This window comes from Bos mutus, chromosome 21, assembly GCF_027580195.1.
Source record: "Bos mutus isolate GX-2022 chromosome 21, NWIPB_WYAK_1.1, whole genome shotgun sequence".
Taxonomy (NCBI): Eukaryota; Metazoa; Chordata; class Mammalia; order Artiodactyla; family Bovidae; genus Bos; species Bos mutus.
This window is the reverse complement of record NC_091637.1, coordinates 58940828-58967936: the sequence shown is the minus strand read 5'-3', so window position 1 is coordinate 58967936 and position 27109 is coordinate 58940828. Positions and strand designations below refer to the sequence as shown.

The following is a 27109-nucleotide window of genomic DNA, read 5'->3' as shown; positions in this document are numbered from 1 at the left end:
GGTGGCCTTCTGTACTTCTCTTGTGTATACGGATTTAGGAAATAACACATCTGGGCTGCAGTCCATGGGGTTGCAGAGAGTCAGACATGACTGAACAGCTGTGTGCACACACGCGCACACACACATTTATTTATTTATTCCATTTTCCCAGTCATTCTCTTTAGAAGTTTATGTACTTGGATTTCGTTGTATTCATTTTAAGATCTTTCCTCGAACTTTTCTATAACCCCACCTCCTCCCCGCCCCTGATCTCTGGAAATTAGGCATGCTGTTGTTACAGCTCATTGTCTTGTTCTTTGTTTTAGAATAAGACTTAGTATCCTAAAATAACCCAGATGTCTTTTGTTTAAAGTTTAATACAAAATAATGGCCTTTTATTCAACTTTTCATATCAATGGGACTTTCTTGTTGATGTGTTTATATTCAGTTTAAGCGCAAGAATCTTAAACTTGGCTATTTTTGCCTTTATTTTTAGAGCAGAAGCTTGGGTATGCTGTGATTTTCCAATAAACTGCTATCACAATGTCAAAATGCAGTTCAGACAACAGCAACACAGAGATCTCAAACATTAAGACGGTAAATCTGGGCTTTATCCTATGTGGAAAAAGGAAGAGAGTTTATTCATGTGTCTTACTAAGTTGTTTCTAAATGAATCATCCAAAACTATGAAAGTGTTACCACTTTGATGAGTGTTAATTGTTAAAATCTGTGATCGGAAAATAGTCACGTAGATTATCCTGTTGGCTCTGCTGAGACAGTTAACTATAGGCAGTTAATCTATGAAACTCTAGAACTTTTACTTACCATTAGGGATTCAGAGCTTTTCATTAAGGCCAAGTTAAGAGAGGGAAAATAAAAATCTATTTAAACATGCCAAAGAAAGTAAAAATTGGCAAAATTATAGGCTTTTTGAGTTTTCACATTATTGGATTACTTGTTGAGTTTTCAGTGTTGGGTTTGCTTTTCCCAAATAGATAGTATATTACTGGGGCCAGTCATTGTGTGAAGTGAACGAAAATTAGTTTAAATATTGTGACCTAATGGGAATGTAATGGGAGGGTTCAATTCCTGTTCTCCATTTCCTTGCAGATTTTCTCTCCTGTATCTGCCCTTCAGGGTGAGTAGGAGTCGGGTGGGTGTGCATTTCCAAACCAAGTACTGTAGAAGTCTCTTTTAAGCTGTCTGTGCTTCTGTTGTGTATGCTATTGTGTGGACATTCATGAATCTCTGATTGAGTTCATCACGTTTTTATTTAGATGTGTATATATGACACACGTACGGAAATTTAAGAGCTGCAGAGAATGAGACACACGTCCTGTTGTCATGGAACGTGTGTGCCAGTCAAGAATGAGCCGCGTCCGTATGTGTCTCTTAGAATATGTGCAATGTGACATACCTGATGAAGGGGAAAGAGACTCCGTGTGAAGGCATCTGCCATGCACCTAGGCGGTGTCTTCACCCTCAGCCTGTATTGTTTGTTTGTTGTGTCTGGGGTGTGATTTGGTTTGGTAGGTGATAGAAGTGTGTGTGAGATGTACAGCTCCTATACTCAAGGAGATGCTGGTCTCATGGGTCATATTGAACTATTTACTTTTTAAAACTCTTGATTTGGAAGAAATTTCAGACTTACAGAAAAGAATAAGACTAGGACAAAGACTGCGTGCTTTACCTGTTTTGCTCCATTCGCTTTGTCAGTCACACCCACTCTATTTCTATGTGTAGTCTCTGGTTCTGAGCCATTTGAGAATAAGTTGCCTGCATTATGGCCCTTTCAGTCCTGAATGCGCCTCTGTGGATTTGCCAAGAATAAGGGTGCTCCCTCCGCACTCATGGCGTGGTGCCCAGCTCCGTGAGTGTGACAGTGCGTTGTCTACGGCCTTATCGCTGGACTCTATAATGGCCCTGATAGCCTTGGTTCTGTAACAGGAGAGGATCTAGTCTGAGGTCAGTTACTGCGTGTAGTTGTCATGTTTCCGCAGTCTTCTTTAATTGGGAACATTTTTAGTTTTTCTTTGTATTTTATGATACTGATAATTTTGAAGAATATCAAGTGCCCTTAAAAAAATAGAGCATCATTGTATTTTTTAGACTATTCTAAGGCTATTCTAAAAATAGATTTTATTTTTTAGACTGAAGCGTGTCCGACCCTGTGCGACCCCATAGACGGCAGCCCACCAGGTTCCCCCATCCCTGAGATTCTTTAGGCAAGAACACTGGAATGGGTTGCTTTTTCCTTCTCCAGTGCATGAAAGTGAAAAGTCAAAGTGAAGTCTCTCAGTCGTGTCCGACTCTCAGGGACCCCGTGGACTGCAGCCCACCAGGCTCCTCCCTCCATGGGATTTTCCAGGCAAGAGTACTGCAGTGGGGTGCCAATGCCTTTTCCAACTTTTATATAGTCTATAATAAATTTTGAAGTATTTATAAATAGATTTTTAACGCTGTTCTAAAAACAGAACACTGATTTGCGTTTTGGACTTTTCTGGCTCTGTCATTACTGCTAATGTTGTCTACATCAGAAGAAATGGTGACAGTGGTAGGAAGGAGGGTTCCTGGAGGTGGAGGAGGTGTGTTTGAGGATTTACACAGCTGCCCTCTTTTCTCCTTTGAGAATTTCCATCCACCAGCAGGATTTGGGCTTTTTTCCTGATCCCTCCACCATTTATTTGTTTGGTCTTGGATTAACATTTGGGCTGGGTGGGAAGTGAAGCATCAGGCTTAAATAATCATACCAGTGAGTGGCCTGGAGTAGTGAAGAAGTACAGTTGTCCCTCCCTGCCCGCGGTGAGTGGTTCCAGGACCCTCTGATGCCCAAATCCCCGGGTGCTCATGTCCCTTGCATAGTACAGTTGACCCTCTGCATCCGTGGATTCATCCAACCAAGGATAGATTGACCTGTGGAAGTGGAACCTGCGGATAAGGAGCACCGTGTGGAGATACCTCAAGAATGGGTAGCCATGTGGGAAGTGCCTGCAGGTCTCAGCCTTGGGCCTTCAGCATGACCTGCTGGGTCTCAGGCTGTTAGGTAAAATAGCCTTCCACTTCAGGTTCTCTGCCCCCAGCTTGAGTAGGAAGCTTGACTGATCAACCCGAGACTGTTCATCCTGTGGGCCTGCAGAGTTGAGAGAAGTGAGTGCTGAGTATAGAAGAGGTAGCAGGAAAGGCTGTTGGGACTTCGGTTCAGTAGAGAATGAGCACATTATTTCTTGTGGAAAATGTAGTTCTGTTTGACCCCGGCAAAAGAAGGACTTGATGGTTTTTCATAGTGTACTCTGGAACACTCTGCTTGCCTTCTTCCTCTGAGAAGGATACTGAGAATGGTTGTGCTCTCTGGTCCACGAACACACCGCCTTGCTGAAGCCTGAGGCCCTGTGGCCATTTATTGGAGGTGCTACTTGTATTAACTGGATGTTAAATTCTTGTCAGCTGAATTAAGCTCTGAAATCAAAATTTTGGTGTTAAGCCCATGCATACAAGAGACTGTACTCTCGAGGCTTCTTGGTGGATTAGACACAACAGTTAAGTCACTGTGTTGTACCATGGTTATAAATTTAACAGGTCAAGAGATTCAAAGTTTTTGTTCTCAAGGAACAAAGAGTGGGGATTCTTTCTTTCCAGTTTCATAGAGTAATAACAGTGAACACTGCAGAGCAGTACAAGGGGAAATTCCCTTCTACGGGCAAGTCAGTCCTGCGCCGGTGGGCTTTCTCATAGAGATTTGAACCCTAACCCTTTATCTGCAGGTTAGGACTTTTAAAAAGCCTGAATTTCTGTTTTATCCTTTTACATAATCAAATTTATCTTTGGGGAAGAATATGTGAAATATAGAAGAGTGCTTAGACTCCATGAAGTAGCTCTTATTTCACAAAATGGTGTTGCCTTGTTTTAATTTATCTAGGATATGCATAATTTTAAAGATACTTAGGTAAATAGTCAGCTGTGCAATTGTGATAAGGTGTCAATTAAGAAAAATGACCTTCTTCTATGTTTATGGTCCTTTGTTAAAATGACCAAATGTTGGTGGCATTTGACTCCTTCCTGTGTGTACACGGTATGAAATGCCTTTCATACAGTTTTCTCATTATTTTATCAATAATAGCATCATAGAATTTACAGATGTTTGAAATATATTTACATATATATTTACATGTTTTGTATATAAACACATTTATTTTAAAGAGCATCATATTATACAAATTTTCTTTTAAAGGTATTTTATGGACATGGTTCTATGTCAGTAAATATAGATCTGTATTATCTTAATGGATTTAAAGTTTTCCACTTTAAGACTAGACCATAATTTACTTAGATAATTGTTTATTAATTCCTTTTAAGGTTATTTCTTGTTCTTAAGTAATAATGTGACAATAAATATTCATGTGTTTACATCTTTGTGCATCTCCCTAACCCTTTCAGGCAGGTCTCTGGGTATAGAATTGCTGGGTTGGCGAGTGTAGAATGCTTGACTTTTAAAACAGATCCTCTTAGATCAAGAAAAAGCTAAAACAATTACAGGAAGAATTTGAAAAGGCCCATAGGAATGATATTCTGATGTTTCTCTTGTTTCTGTGCTTTCTTTTGTTTTTAACCCTGCATGGTTGTGTAATGGTATTCTTTTTCCCTTTTGTAGTAAGCTGTGCTAGAACAAAAATGCAATGAAAGAGACACTGGATGAATGAAAAGCCCTGCTTTGCAACCCCTCAGCATGGCAGGCCTGCAGCTCATGACCCCTGCTTCCTCACCAATGGGTCCTTTCTTTGGACTGCCATGGCAACAAGAAGCAATTCATGATAACATTTATACGCCAAGAAAATATCAGGTACTAATGAGAACACTAATACTGGAGCATTTTCACTAAAATGGAATAAATTTGCATATAGTTGACACAACTTCTATAAAACTCCTTTACCTTTTTAAGCTTTCCTCTTCTGATTAATTTTCTCATTCCAAATACTTTTGTTCTTAATAGTCATTTTCTTTCCTAACATCTGCTGGGTAATTGATTTGATAGTTTTATTGATGAAATTTCTTATCTTTTTTACCCTGTGAAAACCTCACTGTTCCTGAGTATCTATTTGGGTGTGTCTGTCCTCATGATCTGGGTAGGAATTGAGATTGGTTTGAACAAACATAGACTGTCAGAACTATGGTTATAGTCTTTTTTTTTTTTTTTTAAAGAAACAGTATATTTTATTACAGTTGGTCTAAAGTGGTAAATAAGAGTAGATCAGTATAATAAGCAGTAGTAAAATCATTAATTTTCTTCTTTACTTTGACTTTGCAAATGAATTTTAAATAACCACTTATTTTCCATTAAGTTATAGTGTTTCAGTTGTTCATATCATTCTAGAAAAGTTTCTGTTCCTGTGAAAATGATTTTTAAAGAAATTGTAAATGCCATTTCTGCATATTTATATAGCACGGCTATGTGTAACCGGCATTTTAATGCCTCTGATTATTATTATTAAATAAATATGTAGAAGGTAAGCTTTTTGAAAGGGCAAATTTATTGGAGGAAGATTTTAGAAAATAGTGGAATTTTCTGAATTGAAACAAAATCCAGTTTTTAAAATTCTGTACTTAGACAAGAAGTGTGTAATCTTTTTTCCCCACTGTATTTCTAGGTTGAACTGCTTGAAGCAGCTCTGGATCATAATACCATAGTCTGTTTAAACACTGGCTCAGGGAAGACGTTTATTGCAGTACTACTCACTAAAGAGCTGTCTTATCAGATCAGGGGAGACTTCAACAGAAATGGCAAAAGGACGGTGTTCTTGGTCAACTCTGGTAATAAAGCACTATTTTATCAAATTGTATGGAGGAAATTGGATGAGATCTTATGGTTAAGCAGATTTGCTCTTGGGGTATAAAGTTAAAGTCTTGAAAGTATAGAGAGGTTGATGAATAATGTGCTTGTTGAAGCAGAATATCATTCTGTCTTACTTGTTAACTTTAAATAGTATTTCTCTTAAATGATAGTCATCCTATTTCATGGATGTTAAACGTTAGCTTTCTTCTTAAATGGAACTGCATTTAATTCTGGCTCTGCATTTCTTTTGAAGGATTCCTTTTGGAATATAATCTGATCTCAGTAGTTAGTTATTTTGTTTTTAATGTTTTAGTTTCACAAAATGTGTCATAAGGAGCCTGATTATAGGTAACTTTGTGATTTATGATTTTGCTATACCAGTTGTAGAAAGAAAGAGGCTTTTTGAAAGTTAGATATTCAGTAAGAGTTTAAAGTATAGGTTTTTATGTGTTTGGGGTTATGTATTAAAATAAAAAGTATAAAATGTGAATATAAACAGCTCAAGTACTAACATAACCATGTCACTCCTCTCCTTTTTTTCTTTTCTTTTTAGATTGTTTCAGCATGTGATGTTCTCATGTGCTTTAAATGCATATCAGTCTGTGTTATTTCTTGGTGATATAATCTGATTTTATTGAAGAAAGCAGGAGGGGTGGATAGTAGTTGCCTTTCTAGCCTAGAAATTGTGTTCTTAGATTGGGGAAAGGCACCTTAAAGAAGGAAAGTGATCTAAGACTTTGTAAAGTGAGTGACAGAGAGGCAGGGTGGTGAGTATAAGAAGCATATTTTGGAGATAACTGTGAAAGTATGATTTTAAGTTGGCTATGTAAAAAATTGGTGGTTAGATATAATATATAATAATAAGGATTTCCCTTAGCTGTTTAATCAGTTGTTGTCCAGAGAGCCATGTAGGGAAGAGTTCTTGCATTTACGTGGAATATTGTATTTGTAATCAGCAAACCAGGTTGCCCAACAAGTGTCAGCTGTCAGAACTCACTCAGATCTCAAGGTCGGGGAATACTCAAACCTAGAAGTAAGTGCATCTTGGACAAAAGAGAAATGGAACCAAGAGTTTACTAAACATCAGGTAAGACTCATAAATGAAGAAATTTCACTGAATAAATCTGTACAAGTCCTTGATTCGTAAGATGACCTGTAGCCCTCGTTACGTGAATTAGGTTTGAAGACTCTACTTTCCTGTACTTAGTCAGCCTAGAAACTAGTCCTCATGCATTTTCTTCCTATAATCTCATCCTAAATCCAAATAAGCTAGTCCTTTGTGTTGCTGTTACTGAATAGAAAAGAAACAACTTTACAGTATGATTTTTTGTTTGAAAATGAAAATTCCTATGATCTATTTCCATCTTGCAGATAACTTGCTTTAGAAAGTTTACTCTTGAGTTAAATGCCTTGACATTTCTTGGTTGAGATCTTAGTATTTTTGATGGAGACTTCCTGTAACTTGGCTTCCCTTGTGGCTCAGCTGGTAAAGAATCTGCCTGCAATGAGGGAGACCTGGGTTTGATCCCTCGGTTGGGAAGATCCCGTGGAGAAGGAAAAGGTTACCCACTCCAGTGTTCTGGCCCGGAGAATGCCGTGGACTGTGTATAGTCCATGGGGTCGCAAAGAGTCAGACACGACTGAGTGACTGTCACTTCCTGTAACCTAGACGTTTCCATGTCACCAGCTTGTGTTGAGGGCCTTTCACGTGTTGGTGAATCTGAAATGGTTAAGAGATGTTTCCTAACTGACCTCAAGCAGTCCCTGGTCTGCTAGTATGTCTTACATATTGGGTTCAGTCAGTTCAGTTCAGTCGCTCAGTCGTGTCTGACCATTTGCGACCCCGTGAGTCGCAGCATGCCAGGCTTCCCTGTCCATCACCAACTCCCGGAGTTCACTCAGGCTCACGTCCATCAAGTCAGTGATGCCATCCAGCCATCTCATCCTCTGTCATCCCCTTCTCCTCCTGCCCCCAATCCCTCCCAGCATCAGAGTCTTTTCCAATGAATCAGCTCTTCACGTGAGGTGGCCAAAGTACTGGAGTTTCAGCTTTAGCATCATTCCTTCCAAAGAAATCCCAGGGCTGATCTCCTTCAGAATGGACTGGTTGGATCTCCTTGCAGTCCAAGGGACTCTCAAGAGTCTTCTCCAACACTGCAGTTCAAAAGCATCAATTCTTTGGTGCTCAGCTTTCTTCACAGTCCAACTCTCACATCCATACATGACCACTGGAAAAACCATAGCCTTGACTAGATGGACCTTTGTTGGCAAAATAATGTCTCTGCTTTTCAATATGCTGTCTAGGTTGGTCATAACTTTTCTTCCAAGGAGTAAGCGTCTTTTAGTTAAGCTCTCTTAATAACTCATTTAAAATCCACAGAATGATAAGCCATTAAAAAAACTAAGGAGTCCGTGTCTTCTTCCAGAAAACCTTGTCAATTTGACAGGAAAAAACTGTGTGAATTGTTTTGTGATCTGATAAAACTGACAGGTCTCATCAATCAAATTATGAGGAAGCTGAAAACCTGAAGTGGATTGAGTAGATTTATCATAAAAACTTGGTCTCCATTATCAGTATTTTTTTTCTTGTCTCTTTCCATGTTTTCCTTGTTTTACATCTTGAGTCTCAAGTATGAGCTTCCATACATTGAGAATTTTTGTTGTAATTTTTTTGTTGTTGTGATTTTTAACGATGACTTTCTTAATCCTTACCTAAAATACAGTAGTTCCCTAATCTGATTTCATAGAAGTATATCCAGGCAGGTGAATGGCTTGTTTGTATACTGATAGCAGTTTTATTTTAGGTTCTCGTTATGACTTGCTATGTCGCCTTGAATGTTTTGAAAAATGGTTACTTATCACTGTCAGACATTAACCTTTTGGTGTTTGATGAGTGTCATCTTGCAATCCTAGACCACCCCTACCGAGAAATTATGAAGGTAAGTTTTTAGATTTTATCAGTGTTAATAATGCAGGTCAGATTACTGAGTAAAAGCAGTGTTTTTATATACCAAAAGCAATATTAGTTACCACTTTTGGGAACTTGGTTTCAGTGTAGGAATGAGTGACTGAATATTAAACTAATGTTCATTTAAATCTGTAATTTATAATATTAGTACATTTATAACTTCTAAATCTATAATAAAAGTTTAAACAATAAAAATCAGTAAATTATGTGATCTATCATAAGTGAATTGCATAGTTTATCATAGCATATTTAAATGTTCCTTTTTGATAAATTGATCTTTTAAGTAAGCTACAGTAAATTCCGTAAGTGACCATTTTGGTATTTGTTAGGTCTTTTTGACATGTTTAATCAGGATGCTGTCTCTTTGGTTGGGGCCTTGCAAAATGAATTCCTTACTGTCAGTATCTTTTGTTACATTAGCTTTGTGAAAATTGTCCATCATGTCCTCGTATTTTGGGACTAACTGCTTCCATTTTAAATGGGAAATGTGATCCAGAGGAATTGGAAGAAAAGATTCAGAAACTGGAGAAAATTCTTAAGAGTAATGCTGAAACTGCAACTGACTTGGTGGTCTTAGACAGGTAAGCACTTAGGATTAACTAGGCTTCAGTGAAACCTGCTAGGGTGGTTTTAGGCCTTTTGTTCCATACTCCCTTGGAAGACCTAAGAATTCCTTATCAGGACAGTCATCTTCAGATGCAGGAATTGAGCCTTGTTTCCAGAAAGCGTAACAGATGGCAGTGTTTCACCCTTAAGAGGGAATGTTGGATACACGTGGTCCCAGCCTGTCTGCTCATGTTGATGAGGGCTGGGAACTCAGTAGGAGATCTGTGTCCTTTTCTGTCAGTGTGTGCGTTTTTTTGTTCTGACCCAAACATCCCACATGATGGTTTGAAAGAACATTAATTTATTTACATAATTCAGTATTTTACGGTCTGATTGAAAATAATGGGAAGCATCCTCTGATTTTGAAAATGGGTGTGAATTTCTGACCTGTTTCTAGGTTTGTCTCTTTGAGGAGGTTGCTATTTTGAGTTTCATTGAAACATATAACACAGCCTTTGTAATCTAAGTTGGTAGAAGGGAGCCTTTATAAGTTAGGTTTTTAAATTACAATGACTAATTCAGTTCATATTGAATTATCCTTATATCCTTGTTAGGTACAGCCTTTAACAAGGTTAATGATTACCAAGTAGTGGTTCTTGAAACAGTTACACTAGAGAAGACTTATTTCTCAGATTGTGAAGTTAAATCACACATGGGTTTTGAGGACTGGCTCCACTAATGTGTGACTTCAAGTGCGTCATTTATTGTCCCTGAGCCTAAAAAATGGCATTACCAGTGGTTTCAGGGGACTCTTGGGTGATCAGTTACATTGACATGAAAACACCTGTCACTTGGTAGGAATTTGGAAAGAGTTCTCTTTGTTAAATGAGAAGAAAAGGTAACATTTAGATTCATGGAAGTTAGATGTGATATGAAATACAAATCTGATGGCCTTTAAGGCGTTTAGGTAAAAAACTGATAGATATTCTATTGCGTTTGGCATTACTTAGCTCTCAAAATCTCACTTATAAATTCTAGTTGGGAATAATGAACACTATTATTTTAAAACATATCTTTAATATATTTATTTTCCTTAATTATTATATATGCTTTTAGGATTGTGTGTGTTGTTGTCATATTATGAAAGGCATGAAAGATCCAAGGAATGATACTGTTGTGATTGATTGAAATGTGGGGGAGTTTTCCTTAAGAGGGCATGTTAAAATATGACTCAACCCTAAAAAGGAACACATTTGAGTCAGTTCTAGTGAGGTGGATGAACCTAGAGCCTGATAATACAGAGTGAAGTAAGTCAGAAAGAGAAAAGCAAATACCATATATTAACACATATATATGGAATCTAGAAAAATGATTACTGATGAACCTGTCTGCAGGGCAAGAATAGCGGCTCCGACGGAGAACATATAGAGAACAGACCGTGTACACGGTGTGGGAAGGTGGGTGGGAGCTGAGCGAGCAGCACTGCAGCACGCACAGTGCCGTGTGCAGAGGAGGCGGCGGCAGTCGCTGTGTCACTCAGGGAGCTCCTCCCACCGCTCTGTGACAGCCTGGGGCTGGCGGGGAGGCTCAGGAGGGAGGGCTCGTGTGTGTGCTTGTGTCTGATGCCTGTTGCTGTGTGGCGGAGGTCAACACAGTATTGTAAAGCAGTTATCCTCCAGTTAAAAATAAATTAAAAGATTTATTTAAAAACCAAGAAAGTTGACATTTGCAAATGCTAAATGTTTCAAGTAGTTTGGAAATAGATATGTTTAATGATAATACTTCCTCCTTATGATCTCCTCCTGCCTTCCCTATTTCTGGGTCTGAGAAGTAATCATTGTTGAGTTTCTTGTCTATTTTGACAAATTTTCTCATTCTGGGTGATGCCTTAGGGGGCAAAAGGTGAAAGTCTAAACCTAAAAATCAAAATGAAAAACCTGTGGTTAACAATGAAACAACAGAATTCTTTTGACTGTTAGCCTTATGCATTTATTGACACTTAGCCGGCAAATATAGTACAGATAGAAGTGGGTACAACTTGAGGAAGGCTTGTTGTGAGCCTGCGTGTTCTTCCAAGTAGTTACACAGCTGAAAAGAGGGAGTTTCTTTTTTTGGCTTGGATATGTAATGGATGGTAATGCTGTAGTGAATTTATTGTGGTATTGACGACTTCTGTTTCTGATGTTAAAGATATACTTCTCAGCCATGTGAGATTGTGGTAGACTGTGGACCATTTACTGACAGAAGTGGGCTTTATGAAAGACTGCTGATGGAGTTAGAAGAAGCACTTAATTTTATCAATGACTGTAACATATCTGTACATTCAAAAGAAAGAGATTCTACTTTAATTTCTAAACAGGTAAGCCTATGTGAAGTAAGTACAGAGTATAATAAAAGGCTTTGATACATTTTTAATGTTGAAATGAATTTTCTTTTAATGAGGCTGTTTTATATACATTTTCGCTTAAGGCCTTACCTTCTTGTATCTTTGGACATTTTTCATTGAGTGTATCATATTGGGTTGAGTTTAGTGTTACCTGACCGACATTTCTATTAAGTGGAGACCTCCCTGGTTTAAGGAGGTGTCATGATTGTTTGAATATAAGAAGTGAGTCCCAGTTTTTTTTTCTTAGTCAGATGAGTTAGTTCCTGATCAAACCCTGAGCTGAAAGAATTCTTCTGTTGTTTCTTTGTATGTAATTGGACATGAGCCCATCATCTCCGAGTAGGGCAGCTTTGAGAAGCGATTCCTTAGGACAGTGGTCCTCAAAGTGTGGATGCTGCTGGACGAGCAGCATCAGCTTCCCTCTGGAACTTGCTTGGCATGCACGTGAGAGGCCCCACCCTTGACCTGCTGGATCTGAAGCTCTGGGGTGGGAGCCAGCTCTCTGAGATTGGAAGCCCCTCAGTGAATCCTGTTGCCTTTAAAACTTGAGAACCATTGTCCCAGGACAATTTGTCAGTTGTCCCAGCCAGCCGTGAATGTTACTACCGTGTTGGATCGAATCCTTAATTCTCTCTTGCTGATTTTCTCTGGAGCAGCAATGCCCAGACTCTGTTCAGCATCTGTCTTCTCATTAAGTCCACGTTCAACCCAGTGGGTCTTTCATTTGCCTGCAGAACTGGCAGTTACAGCCCCACTGTGGGTTTACATTCCAGTCTGAGCTAGGGTTGTAAGTTGTGGCACTCTGGGGCACAGATACAGTTCAAGGAAAATCATCTTGCTTTTCTTTGATACCTAAAATAAAATGACATACTCTGCTGCATGTGTACACACATTTATATATTCTGCTATGTAGTTCTTGCATATTTACCTGGAAGTAAATGATTTAGTTGTACTTCTGACCACAGCTCTGAGGTTGCTTTATTAACCGTATACAGTTGCCTCTTTTAATTTCTGTCATTTGATTATTTTCACTGGGGAAAACAGAAGGGTGGTTCTGGGCATGTGTATGAAAAAGTAGAGCTTGGAAAGACTGCTGACCCCTCTCCCTAACCTTTTAAGGAATGAACCCCAGTGTTGATATTAGTGGGGTAAGTTTATTTTGAAGGGGCAGATTGAAGACAACTGAAACCCCAGTTGGACTCCACGTGAAGATTCTGCAGGAGTATTGTTTCGCATTGGAGTCTTTACCTTTTTTTGTAGATACTCTCAGACTGCCGTGCGGTCCTGGTTGTCCTGGGACCCTGGTGTGCCGATAAAGTAGCTGGAATGATGGTCAGAGAGCTGCAGAAACACATCAAACATGAGCAAGAGGAGCTGCACCGGAAGTTTCTGTTGTTCACAGACACTTTCCTACGGAAAATCCACGCCCTGTGTGAAGAGCACTTCTCCCCTGCCTCGCTTGACCTGAAGTTTGTCACTCCTAAAGTAATAAAGCTGCTCGAGATCTTACGCAAATACAAACCGTATGAGCGGCAGCAGTTTGAAAGCGTGGAGTGGTATAATAATAGGAACCAGGATAATTACGTGTCCTGGAGCGATTCTGAGGATGACGAGGAAGATGAAGAGATTGAAGAGAAAGAAAAGCCAGAGACAAATTTTCCTTCTCCGTTTACCAACATTTTGTGTGGAATTATTTTTGTGGAAAGAAGATACACAGCCGTGGTCTTAAACAGGTAACTCTCTGAGATTAACATTTTTTCCCCTGTAGTAGAACAGGCAGCTTTTTGTTGTTCTGTGAAGTGATACCTTGTAATAGCTTTAAGAGCTGGGCAGAAGGCTTAGGGACGCGTCCTTCACTTGGCACCATCACGTCAGAACTAAACATGTAACGCTATCCTGGGATCAGCAGGATGTTTGTATATACAATCACTTGACTGAGGTTTTGTTCTTAAAGGATGCTAATCTTTTCTAATCCATCTGAAATCGAGTGCAAGTACAGAAAAATTAAGTTGACATTAAAGTAAACCTTCCTTGTTCGGTATTCAGTTGTTAGATTTAGTTCAGATATTTATTAACCTGTGACTATGGTGTGTTCGGAGAAGGTGGTTGCACCCCACACCAGTATTCTTGCCTGGAAAATCCCATGGACGGAGGAGCCTGGTGGGCTGCAGTCCATGGGGTCGCTGAGGGTAGGACACGACTGAGTGACTTCACTTTCACTTTTCATTTTCATGCATTGGAGAAGGAAATGGCAGCCCACTCCAGTGTTCTTTCCTGGAGAATCCCAGGGACGGGGGAGCCTGGTGGGCTGCCATCTATGGGGTCGCACAGAGTCTGAAGCGACTTAGCAGCAGCAGCAGCATGGTGTGTTAGTGGAGAAGAAAATGGCAACCCACTCCAGTGTTCTTGCCTGGGAAATCCCATGGACAGAGGAGCCTGGCAGGCTACAGTCCACTGGGTCGCAAAGAGTGGGACATGACTGAGTGCACACACATGATGTGTTAGGCGTGGTTTTGAGCATTTCACACCACGCTTTCTCCTTCAGGTGATATTAGGATAAATTGTATCAGGATATTGCTGTGGCTGGTTTTTCTGTGTTAGCTTTTTTTCTTAACAAATGCCTATTCAAGTTTGCACATTTGCGGTGAAAAGCATGTAACAGCTGGGTTTGAAATTTGAATTGGTTCATAGACTACATATTAAAATTTTCTGAATCAGAAGATAATAAAAATGTTAGGGAGGAATTCAGAGAATACTGGCAAAGGTGGCAGTGAATGCCAATTAGGTTGTAAATTTCCACCCTACCTCCTTCTTCAGTAGAAGTGTATTTTTCCTGAATATAGACCCAACCAAGGAGCTTCACTTCAAATTTGTGTCACGTGGTCACTTAATGCATATTTCTTTTGATTTGTGGATGGTTGCTCTATTATTTGTAAGGGCCAAAAAGAGTCCTTATTTAGTACTTCAAACTACTTGTTTCTACAAGATCTATTAATTGGCCAAAGTTGATCCCTAAGAACCTTTTCTGCAAGTATTGATCTCTGAGGAGAAATTAAACTTTGTTTCCTGAGGTAATTTGGGGTTTAAAAAAAAAAAGAACTGCTTCTGACTTGAGAATGTACTTGAGTAACGAGAAATTGGACTCTGGGGTCGTCATCTGGCGGTTTTCAGTCTGGAAGTTTTCTTAGTCATTGGGCCTGATCCTGATGATGGATATGAAGTGAAATAATTTTAGGTAGTGAATTACATTGAAATCAGAAGTTTAAGATTGGAAAGGAACTTCCCTGACTAATCCAACCCACTTACTCTTATAAGCAAAAAAAAAAGAGGAAAGCGTCCAGAGGATAAGTGATTTGCTCTGAGTTAAATTGCCAGTCAGTGGCAGAGACCATTCAAGAATCCTGATATTCTGCCTCCTCGTTTCCACTTCTTTGTATAATCATCATGCCCTTGGGTATCACAGAACGCTAACAACCAGAGCTTTACAGTGGGAAGACTGCCAGGAGACAGTCCAGGGAGTGCACGACTACTCAGGTTATTTTTTAGAATGGGGGAAAGGCATTTTTGGGGTCAGAAAAGTTTAATGTTGGCACAGTTCTAAGCCGAGTTCTAGACGGACTCCCTGCCCCACACAGGATGGGTTAAGAATTAAGTACATTTTCTGGGGCTTGGAGAGGACTGGGGGTTCATTTTCTTCCTTTTTTCCTCTTTTGTACATGTGTTTGTAAGTATGGAGATGTGCCAGTTTTCACTGAAGGAATATTAGCCTGAAAAGGTTTATCAGAAATCAGTGTTACTTCCTGTTGACTTTGAGGATCAGATTAATTGCGATCAACTTTCATAAAGTGTGCCTGGAATTTAGTGTTGGATGATGAATCAGGAGTGGTTTGAGGGTTTACTTTATGGGCAGCTAATTAAATGTACAATAGAGGTCTTGTTCCAGTAAGCTTTTTAATAAGCTTAGAAAAACTTCCTGAAATCCAGATTCTTTCCTTCCATCAATTTAATGGGAGGAAAAACCACTCTTCAGCAAACAGTTTCACGGGAGTAGAAGCTATTGTAATACATGGGCGGTTTTCTACTCTCCTAATCAGAAAAATAAAAAACAGCTACTTCTGTTGTATGTGTACAGTCTTGGGTTTACAGTTTTTCTTTTGCCTTATATACTGAAGGCTTTATCGTCTATAATTTACCTTTTGTATCAGTCAGTCAGTTCAGTTGCTCAATTGTGTCTGACTCTTTGCAACCCCATGGACTGCAGCACACCAGGCCTCCCTGTCCATCACCAACTCCCGGAGCTTGCTCAAACTCATGTCCATTGAGTCGGTGATGCCATCCAACCATCTCATCCTCTGTCATCCACTTAGTCCTGCCTTCAGTCTTTCCCAGCATCAGGGTCTTTTCCAGGGAGTCAGTTCTTTGTATCAGGTGGCCAGAGTATTGGAGTTTCAGCTTCAGCATCAGTCCTTCCAAGGAATATTCAGGGCTGATTTCCATTAGGCCTGACAGGTTTGATATCCTTGCAGTCCAAGGGACTCTCAAGAGTCTTCTCCAACATTGTGGTTCAAAAACATCAGTTCTTTGACACTCAGCTTTCTTTATGGTCCAGCTCTCACATGCATATACATGACTTCTGGAAAAACCACAGCTTTGACTATACAGACCTTGTCAGCAAAGTGATGTCTCTGCTTTTTAATGCGCTATCTAGGTTGGTCATAGCTTTTCTTCTAAGGAACAAGCATCTTTTAAATTTCATGGCTGCAGTCACCATTTTCAGTAATTCTGGAGCCCAAGAAAATAAAGTCTGTCACTGTTTCCTTTTTTCCCTATCTATTTGCCATGAAGTGATGGGACCAGATGCCATGGTCTTAGTTTTTGAATGTTGAATTTTAAACCAGCTTTTTCACTCTCCTCTTTCACTTTCATCAAGAGGCTCTTTAGTTCCTCTTTGCTTTCTGCCATAAGGGTTGTGTCATCTGCGTATCTGAGGTTATTGATATTTCTCCCAGCAATCTGGATTCCAGCTTGTGCTTTATCCAGCCTGGCATTTCGCATGATGTACTTTGCTGCTGCTGCTGCTGCTGCTAAGTCACTTCAGTCGTGTCTGACTCTGTGCAACCCCATAGATGGCAGCCCACCAGGCTCCCCCCGTCCCTGGGATTCTCCAGGCAAGAACACTGGAGTGGGTTGCCATTTCCTTCTCCAATGGATGAAAGTGAAAAGTGAAAGTGAAGTCGCTCAGTCGTGTCCGACTCTTAGCGACCCCATGGACTGCAGCCTACCAGGCTCCTCCACCATGGGATTTTTCAGGCAAGAGTACTGGAGTGGGGTGCCATTGCCTTCTCCGGATGTACTCTGCATATAAGTTAAATAAACAGGGTGACAGTATAGAGCCTTGATGTACTCCTTTCCCAGTTTGGAACCAGTCCATTGTTCATGTCTGGTACTTTTATATAGTTTTAAAATTTCAGAACACTCCATGAGGGAAGAAGATAGATGTTTTTACTCTATCATAGATGATATTTCTCCCAGCAGTCTGGATTCCAGCTTGTGCTTTATCCAGCCTGGCATTTCACAGACCTCCTGAAATAACTCAAGGATCAAGTGGCAGAAAGTGACTTCCACTCTCCAAGTCTAGAGCTCTTTTCACTGTGTGGTTTATGAGTATTGTGTGACTTTGGCATTGAACAAACCTGGGTTGATGTCTTCTCTCTATCCCCCATCCCTCCACCCCTTTCTTTTCCCAGTAGCTTTGTCTTTACAGAGAAGTTGCAGGGATGTACTGAGTACCCTTACCCATTCTGGGTTTCCCCCATGTCTTATGTCAGTAACATCTTACCTTATCAGGGTACGTTTGTTGCAAGCAAGAAACTAACATTGGTGTATTACTATTAACTAACTTATAGACTCTATTGGATTTCCCCAGTTTTCCCATTAATGTCTTCTTTTTAATCCAAGGTGTACCAGAGTTCATTTAGTTCTATTTCCCTAATCTCCTTTGGTCTCTTATGGCTTCTTGTTCTTTCCTTGTTTTTGACGACCTTGATGTGAGGAGGACAGGTATTTTGTGGACTGCCCCTCAGTTTGAATTTGTTTGATGTTTTTCTCAGGATTAGACTGGGTTTTAGCATTTGAAAGAAGGCTGCGGATATGAGGTGCCCTTCTCGTTGCTTTATCTTAGGGGGATTCATGGTCTCGACACAGACCGTCATGGGTAATGTTAAACTTCATCACGTGATTATGATTGCACTTGGCCCATTTCCTCCACTGTGAAGTTATTATTTTTCTTATTTCTTACTTTATTCTTTGGAAGCAGGTCACCGAAGCTGGTTTATCTTGGGGAGAGAGGAATTCAGCTTCATGCCTGGAGAGGGGCTTCTCTGTGTGTGTTACTGAAATTCTTCTGTAAGGGAAACATGTCTCTTTTATCCTATTTATCTGTTTGTATTTGTTGACTCATGTTCTTTTATCACTGTGGACTTGTGTTTGTTTATTTTATACCTTGGTTATGATCTGATGCTGGGTTAGTTTTCTGTATAAGTTATTCCACCGTGGGCCACTGGGGGCTGTTGGAGGTTAGTGCCTGTGTCCTTTTGACATGCCCTGATCCTTCTGATTTTTGAACCCTGCCTGACTTTCTGGTAGAAGAATGCTTCAGCCATGGAATCAGCCATTTCTCCCAGGAGCCCTGGTTCTTTTTATCTTCACTCACTTTTTAGGTGTATATTCTGTGCAAGTTATTTCACTTTTTAGAGCCTCAACATCTTCATCTATAAGATAATAATAATACCTCCCTTTCTTACTGAGTCGTTAGTGAGAGACACTGTATACAAACACCGCAGTCTTACCGCCTGATATTGTGCTCGGGGAGGCTGTGTGCACGCACAGGGTGGGCCTGTGCCGGCCACGGTGAGGAAGGTACAGAGGTGGACGGTAAGCACCAGCTCTTTTAGTTTTTAGAGTAAGTTATGTCTGCTGAATATGATTGTATTTATAAACTCTTACATTTTTATGTCTGCTGAATATTATATAGTTGGCCATTGAATTTTAATACTTTTTAAGTTATGTTTTCTTAGTAGTTAATTTTCATGGAATTTTACAAAAATACTGGTTTCAGGTGAATTTGAAAACAGGAAAAAAAAAATCACTTCCTTGCTAGAGATTGTTTGAGGAGCTCTAGTGAGCTGCTGTCTATGGGGTCGCACAGAGTCGGACACGACTGAAGCGACTTAGCAGCAGCAGCAGTGAGTGTTTGCTGCACTAGAGAACAGCATTCTTTATCAGACAGCTTGCTTTTGGAACAACTCACGTAAACTCAGTGTAAAATTAAAAGAACGAGATTCTATCCTGGCAGTTCTGTGGTACCGTGAGATCTCAGGGCAGATAGTGTAGTCCTTATTAATACAAGTGCCCTGACAGCAGTAGACCTGGGTTTGTTTTTCTAGCTTGTCTTTAGGGATTCCTTACACATATCTGATAAAGAAATTTTTGCTTTTTAAACATTGTGAGCATAGGTATGTAGCATTTAATTGCTGCTTACAAGGGACTTTGTCTTTGAATGTGCTCATTGTTTCTTCCGTTCCCTGCAGTCCTGATGAGAGTCTCATTAAGGAGAAATAAAAGTATTCTTGATGCTTCCAATTCTCAGCTAGTTGAAGTCTACCAGATTTATTATTTTAGGCAAATTAAGATACATTCTCTGCCTAATTAGGAGTAACTGGAAACGCATTTTTAAACCTCTGTTTTGTTCAAATTGCTTGTTTACATAAACTAAAGTTTGGAAGTACATATTATTTCTACAGTAATTGATTTCATATTTTAGATGTTGGGGCATGCAGTTTGCGTGTAACACTGTTTTCTGTTACTGACATCATAAGTTCATAATAACAAATCTTTACATATTAAAAAACTTTCTGACTTTGAACATTTTAGGTACTTGAACTGTAGAGCAGACTCTCAAACCAACCTAGGCATGCCAGTGTTTTACTGATTTGGAGACAGGAAGATATTCTAGATGGCCATTCAAGGTTTTTCCCAGGGCTTTGATATTAGTCTGTTTCATGTACTTATTAAAAAAAAAAAAAGAATGGTTTGACTTAAAAATGCAATTTTCTGTTAGGAATTTGTGCTACGTTGTATGACTTCAGAGGAACCATATGGGATCACTTAGGTCAGGTGTGGAACCATTTATCCTGTGTGCTGAGTTTTCCAATGTGGATATTTCCAAAATAGCTGTAATGGCAACACTAACTGTTAACCTTCTGCACCCATGTAACGTGAGCCTGTCCCGTAGCTCTTTTTCATTTTGTAGCCGAGGGCCCGCTTTCAGGGACAAGCTTTCTGGGTTGATAGAGAGGAGCAGGCAGGAAGGAGAACGAGCTCAAGAGCCTATCCTAGCTCCTGCCCGGATGGGAGGGGAGTTATCTCAGCCTTGCAGGGAGGCACGCTCTGTCAGCCTTGCAGGGCTGAAGCTCAGTGGCCTTTCATGCAGCACTGTGGTCAGTGGCCGTCCGCAGGGCCATGAAGTGTTGGGAATGGAGATGCTTATCAGTGGATGGAGGCTTTCCTTGCCCTGGAGCCCTCCTTCCAGGGGGACAGGGCACTGGGGTAAATCGAACAGAAATAACATGCTTCTTTCTTTGCACATACAGCTAGGACTCTTACCACACGAAAAGAGAGGAGAGTGAAGTTTCCCTTGGGGTGTTTGGTGCTTAACTCTCGGAAAGCTTGGTCATAGAGACGGGCATGACCACTGCGGCAAGTTGTGCGTGCGCTTAGAGTGTGTGTGGCTTTTTCATTATAGGGCTTGGCCTAAAGCCAGAACACATGGACAGTCCATGTTTCTCTCTGCTGAGCGCTGTCACTTCCCAGGCCACGTTTCTGTGAAGGTCATTACTGCCAAATTAGAAAGTTTGAGGGACTGTGACCATTTTGTTCACCCGTGTCGTGTAAATCAACCCTGTCTTTGGTGTTCTGAGTATTTAGTGCACAGATTGACACAGAGAAGAGCGACGGTGATTTCTTTTTAAGCTAGAGGAGGGAAAATACCAAGACTGGTTTGTTAGGTATGTGGGCAAAAAAATTCCTGTTTCCACTTTAAGAGAGACCCTACAAACAAAAGTTTAATTTTTTTTTTCCCTCAGCAGTGCTTAACTTCCAAATGTGTATAATTTTCTTAGATTGATAAAGGAAGCTGGCAAACAAGATCCAGAGCTGGCTTACATCAGCAGCAATTTTATAACTGGACATGGCATCGGAAAGAATCAGCCTCGGAACAAACAGATGGAAGCGGAATTCAGAAAACAGGAAGAGGTAAGCTAAGTGAAAATAATTTTACAGTAACAGTTTTCAGAACATATATAAACTCTGCCCATAGGAACCCCCTCTCTCTATAGTTCCTCTGCATTTTTTTGGTGATATAGAGTACTTGTAAACAGAGACTCACCGTTTCCCTTGAGGTAGCCAAACGATGATTCTCATGTGTAGAATTAGAATACCTGTCTGGTAAATCAATTTTGTGTCTTAATTGCCATCGGCCATTTTATTTTCCTTTATGGGGCTGAGGATACACAGCTACGTTTCATAGAAGAAGACAGCTCGTGTAAATATAACTCTTGCTGACTTGTTATGATTCTGAAGCAACAAACTGAAATCTTTTTCCTAGAATGTGTTTTGTTTGCTATTCAAAGTCCTACCTTGGTTGACTATTTTAAAAACAACAATATATTTTAAAGATTTTTGGTTTAATTTTTTTTCATGCTTTTTATTCAAGATTTGATATAGGAAATAGCACTGTAAAGATGATAAAAACCTAACATAGTGTTCCTGGCTTGCAAATAAAAACTTTTTATGTAAAATTTATTGTTTAAGTTAAAAGCAGAATCATTCATGTTGAAGTCATTTTTCTTTGATAATACTCCAAGTTTGGGGAGTTCAGTAGCCAGAGTCTTGACAGATCAGTCTAAAACCCAGCTTAATTTCTTATTTAACTTACGCTGAATTGGGAAATGATGTTACCTTAAATCTAGTATGAAAAAAACTTTTCAGTTAAAAAAAAAATCATTTCTGATCCCTTAAATTAAGTATGTCCCAAGATGTTGGAAAATAAGTGATGCTTTGCTTGTAGTTTTTAATTCCAAGTGATTTAGGGATTTTAGTGACACAGTTTTGACATCTTTGGAGGGATGTTGGCATAGGTGCACAGACATAGGTCCCATAGGGAGGCACAGAATATCCACAGGATTTCAGAAGTGAATTCATTTGGTCACTCTGGTGGTTATTAAAGAAGCCAGTGTCTTTAGCCAAAAGACTGTGATTTGTCCATGGGTGCTTCTCTAAAGTAGAAAGGCATTTTGATTTTTTCAAGTCATGTTCAGCTGAAAATGTCTTTGAATCAGAGTTTCTTTGTCCGGATGTTCATGGCGTCTGGAGTTTTGTGTGATACTCATTGTTTTTAGCCTGGCCTGGATTACGAGTGCTCAGAGTACTGTCACAAATGACAGTTGTCCCTTCATTTCACTGTGCTCTTTTCTTTGGAAACTTTGTTAGAATTCCTTTTCTTGGTGGATTTTTTTCAGGTACTTAGGAAATTTCGAGCACATGAAACCAACCTGCTTATTGCAACAAGTATTGTGGAGGAGGGTGTTGACATACCGAAATGCAACTTGGTGGTTCGTTTCGATCTGCCCACAGAGTATCGATCCTATGTTCAGTCGAAGGGAAGAGCGAGGGCACCCATCTCTAATTATGTAATGTTAGCAGACACAGATAAAATAAAGAGTTTTGAAGAAGACCTTAAAACATACAAAGCTATTGAAAAGGTAAGATGTACATGTTATCTGTAAGTTATTCCTGTGCATATAGAAATAATAAAAACAGTTGTATCTTCAGAGATTAGTCTCAACAGAGGTGTGCAGTGGGTAGATTATTAGACAGTTGAGAGTAATTGCACAGAGCCAGCAGTATTTTACAATAAAATGGCAGTGAAAATGGTCATATAGGTTACTGGGGAAGATTAGGAAGTACACTGTTCACGTGGACGGTGTCATCCTCGTTGACTGAGTTGGAGACTGGTTTGAGAGTGATGACACAGCCCAGATACTCATGTAAGACTGGTGATCGCTTGTGTGCTGGTAGGTCGGTGTAGTTCAGTGTCTTGTTCCCTGTATGGGAACGTCTCCATGTGGCTGGAGCTGGGAAGGATGCATTGGGAAAAACTGTCTGCAGCAGGTGGCTCTGGAGTATTGAGGTATGTGTTTAGGAGAGAGAGATATTTCATGTCAAGAGAGCTTTTTCTTAGGTTCAGAGGCAGACAGACAGTGGCAGGAAAGGCATTTGTTCTCATAAATTCTGTTCTGAAACTGCTCAGATCTTGCGAAACAAATGTTCCAAGTCGGTTGATACCGGGGAGGCCGACACGGAGCCTGTGGTGGATGACGACGATGTTTTCCCACCGTATGTGCTGAGGCCTGAGGATGGTCCCCGCGTCACGATCAACACAGCCATTGGGCACGTCAACAGGTACGGCCGCAGGCTACGTGGTAGCCAACCTGTGAGAACCGTGAGATTTCGGTCTGACTCTATAAGTATTGTGTTGTTCACCATCTGCAAGCAATAACCAATCTCTCCGTTTATGGCCTGTGATGCCTCAGTGACAGAAAAAGAAGTTGCTTTTTTCTGTTCCTTGTTTTTTTTTTGGTCAGAATGCAAAACTAGTATTGTGCAGAAATAAATATTTCTAGTATTGTGCAGAAATAAATGTTTCCCTTCTCATTGTTAAGGCCGACCTAATGAATGCATACATCTTTTAATTGGATTGAAATTAATTTTGCAATGCTCACTGTTCTTTTCTAAATCTTAAAACTTGTTTTGTGTCAAGCGTTGGTGGCCATTGAATTTTCCTTTAGCAGAAATGGGAGACTTGATGCATTAACTTTTTTTTTTTTTAAGTATATGCCATTTTATCCGTACTTTGTCCTGATTTGGTGATAACATTTTTAAGAACTAAGGAAAGCAGATGCATAGCTAAATTACATATCAGTATAAATTTCATGCAGAGGCAAAATCGAGGAGCAGAAAATGTAAGCGTTTCTTTTTAACTTTTTATTTGGGAACAGTTTTAAACTTTAAAATATTGCAAGGATGCTTTAAAATGTTCCAAGAATACTGCAAAGAATACCCAGAGAAGATCCACTCAGGTTTCCCAAGAATGTTCTCTGAAGGGAAAGGGTCCAGCGCAGGGCCATGGAGCGTGCTTGTTTTCCTCGTCTGTCTGGTCTGATTCATCCTGGCAGCTTTCTTCAGTCCTTCTTGGGCTTGAATGACCTTGAACGTTTACAGGATGGCAGGCCAGTCACTGTGTCGTCTGCCCCTCAGTGTGGGTTCATTTGGTATTTTCTCATGCCTGGACCCCGGTGCGCGTTTTTGGCCAGCACGTCAGCGAAGCGATGCTCGGTTCCTTGCATTCTGACCGGGTCACTCTGTGTCGGTTTGTCCTCTGGTGACGGCGGCGATTGTCGTCACTTGCGTGAGGTCGGCCAGCTTTCTCTCCTGCACAGTTGCCTTTTCCCCCTCCGTAATTCATGAGTATTTCATGGGGAGACATTCTGAGATTATATAAAATTCATCCCTCTCCTCAGTTTTCACCCATTGATATTTCTTGCCTAGATCGATTATTTCTGTGATGTCTTCCAAATGGGGATTCTCTGACTCCCTAATTCTTTCTGCATTTATTAGTTGTCATTTTGCCATGAGAAAGAGCTTTCTCTTTTCTCTGTTTATTTGTTCCTTTTATTTTTTTTATCCAGTGTGAACTAATGGACTCCTGTTTGGCTCAGTCATTTTTAGTCTTTTACTCTCGTTTCTTGTTTATTTTGATGTGAAAATTGTGTAAAATTTGGCTGATGAAGACCCTTTCGGTGTAACTTCAGTGTCTTTTTAACACATCACCGTTATTCTTTGGACATTTCTGTATTTTAAGGCACACAAGATGTTCTAGACTCACAGTTTCCCTGCCCTCAGGCTAGATATTGGCTATTTCTCCAGAAGGTCCTGGCTCCTTTTAGTGGAGGATGAGTTGTGTTTAGAAACCGAGGTATGTTCATTGCCTCTGGAGTATTATTGCTGCCGGGCTGTTTGGCAAATGGAGCTAGAAAATACGTCCGTGCCTTTTCACGTGTGTTACACCTGTATCTGACTGCCTGTCTGTGGTTAGCTCCAGTTTGACTGTGACTCCAGAGGGTTTGTTCTTGCTGTCCCCTTTTCCATCTTTCTCCCTGGCTGTCTTGTTTAATAGTGAGAAATCTCAATTCCCCTTGTCGTCAGATAAATTACTGTTTAGGCTCCCCATACGTAGCGGTCTCCCTCCTCCAGGGGCTGCCCCCGTGTTCAGGAGCCCTCGTTTTGCAGGTCCTGGCCTTGCAGCATCGCGACCCATTCCACTGCCCTCCTTGTATGCATCCTCTTCCCCGCCAGGTTGGCTTCCTGTCCCGGCCCCCTCCCTGCTCGGGCTAAGCTCCCTCAGGGCCGGCTTCCTGCCTGCCTTCCTCGTGCTGTTGTGGGGTGGCCTGGTTGTTTTCCTGCCCTCCTTGGGTGAACACCGGGCCCACTGCTGATGCCTGCCTTGCACAGGCCCCCACAATTGTTGGTGATCACTAAGGAACAAACAGCGGTTTGCTCCCTTAATGGATTCTGAACAATACTTTCTGCACTGTCCAGTCATAGCTCTAGACCTATACGGCTGTTGATGCTCAAGTATCAATTTTAATGAAAATTAAAGTAAAAAGTTTAGTTTATTAGCTGCCCTTGCCACAGTTCAAGAGCTCAGTGGCTTCTCTGTTGAACAGCACAGATATAAAACGTCATCTCAGAGTTTTTATATATATATATATATATATATATAAAAACATACTAGTCCATCTTATTGACAGTTTGAAGCAGTGATGCTGAAACCACGCATATAAATACCTATCCAGTAGAGGGAAAGAGGAACATAAAAAATCAAAGTGTAGAATGTGAATATCAGTTTTTTTCCTTCTGTTTCTTAGTTGTAGACTCAGTGTTACCATTTCTTTTTTTTTACCCCCCCACAGATACTGTGCTAGATTACCAAGTGATCCGTTTACTCATCTGGCTCCTAAATGTAGAACCCGAGAGTTGCCTGATGGTACATTTTATTCAACTCTTTATCTGCCAATTAACTCACCTCTTCGAGCCTCCATTGTTGTAAGTTTAGAAAAAGAAATGATTGTGCCTTAAAGTTAATGTCGTTAATGGATTTGTTTTCAGCTTCTCTAAGGCTGTGCAAGTTATAGGTAAATTTGGCTTTAAATCTACTTTAAAAAGTACATTTTAAAATCTCTTTTGTAGTCAACTACGTGTTCGAGTCTTCAATAGACTATATATATGTAATTTGTAGACTCTCTGAATTAGGCTAGACGACCTCTGAAGATTCCTCTAAAGTCTTTTACTCTGAACATTTCTGGCGGCATCATTCCCTTGTGGCTTTAGATCCTTACAGTGACACAGAATTCATTAAATACATTTGGGCTGTTCTAGTGATTTTGTTGTTGATTGGAAAAATATACCTTTATACAATTGCTGTCCTTGGTCTCAATGCTGATATATTAAATTCTTACTGAAATTTAAATTCATCAAGATTGTAACCTCTTTATGATAACTGGTGTAGGTTTTACTGGGCAGGATTTTGAAAGATGGCTTTCAAATATAGACAATAGTATCTTTTAAAACTGGCTGATGTTTTTCACAATGAAGAACTTTGGTAAATTTCAGCTTTAAAGATACTAGGGCAGAGGTTTCACCTGTGTTTTACGCGCCGATACTCCAGCTCCATGCATATACTGTGGACATGTTTTTTTTGTAACTTCCAGGGTCCCCCAATGAGCTGCATTCGGTTGGCTGAAAGAGTCGTGGCTCTCATTTGCTGTGAAAAACTGCACAAAATTGGTAAGAGTGTGTGAAAAACACATGTAAATAAAAATAAAGTTAAAGACATTGTATAACAAAAGCACCTCAAGGGCTTTATGGGTCTCCAGGGTTTTGCGGGCTGTGAACGCCTTGCTGGTGGTGTGCTTCGGGGAGGATAGATGTAAGTGTGATGTAACTTGAAGACCCTGTAAGGTGAAAGAGCTCTGTTTTTCACAGCTGAGCAGCTGTAATGTATTTGCTCTCATTTCTAACTCCTTTTAAATATATAAATGTAATAAGGTCTTCTGACTGTTGAATCGTGAACATTTATGTTTTGTGTTGTAATGTATCAGTTTCTCAAATTAGTCTATATTTATGTACAGATGAAAGTTTTTTAAAAAAATGGGTGGACTTGTTTTCCCGTGGCATTCATAAAAGGATGATCTGATACTGTTTTCCTGTTTACATGTTTTTGTTT

The 27109-nt window shown here is 40.1% G+C and overlaps 1 protein-coding gene across 8 annotated transcripts in view; it reads left to right on the top strand.

Annotated features, from left to right (window-relative positions):
- The window catches only part of DICER1 (dicer 1, ribonuclease III), a 76102-nt gene that overhangs the window by 24148 nt on the left and 24845 nt on the right, over positions 1 to 27109 (top strand). For 2 of the 8 annotated variants that reach the window (XM_070357899.1, XM_070357900.1), the window contains 12 exons: positions 4628 to 4816; positions 5622 to 5784; positions 6763 to 6893; positions 8611 to 8745; positions 9195 to 9355; positions 11511 to 11679; positions 12967 to 13439; positions 20886 to 21018; positions 22284 to 22526; positions 23075 to 23226; positions 25797 to 25929; positions 26595 to 26670. In XM_070357899.1, coding sequence (XP_070214000.1) covers positions 4673 to 4816; positions 5622 to 5784; positions 6763 to 6893; positions 8611 to 8745; positions 9195 to 9355; positions 11511 to 11679; positions 12967 to 13439; positions 20886 to 21018; positions 22284 to 22526; positions 23075 to 23226; positions 25797 to 25929; positions 26595 to 26670 — 2113 coding nt within the window. In that variant the 5' untranslated portion in view covers positions 4628 to 4672. Of the gene's footprint in view, positions 1 to 475; positions 577 to 1089; positions 1118 to 4627; positions 4817 to 5621; positions 5785 to 6762; positions 6894 to 8610; positions 8746 to 9194; positions 9356 to 11510; positions 11680 to 12966; positions 13444 to 20885; positions 21019 to 22283; positions 22527 to 23074; positions 23227 to 25796; positions 25930 to 26594; positions 26671 to 27109 lie in introns of those variants that run through there. The other 6 variants (XM_070357898.1, XM_070357897.1, XM_070357902.1 and 3 more) reach the window with 6 other exon arrangements.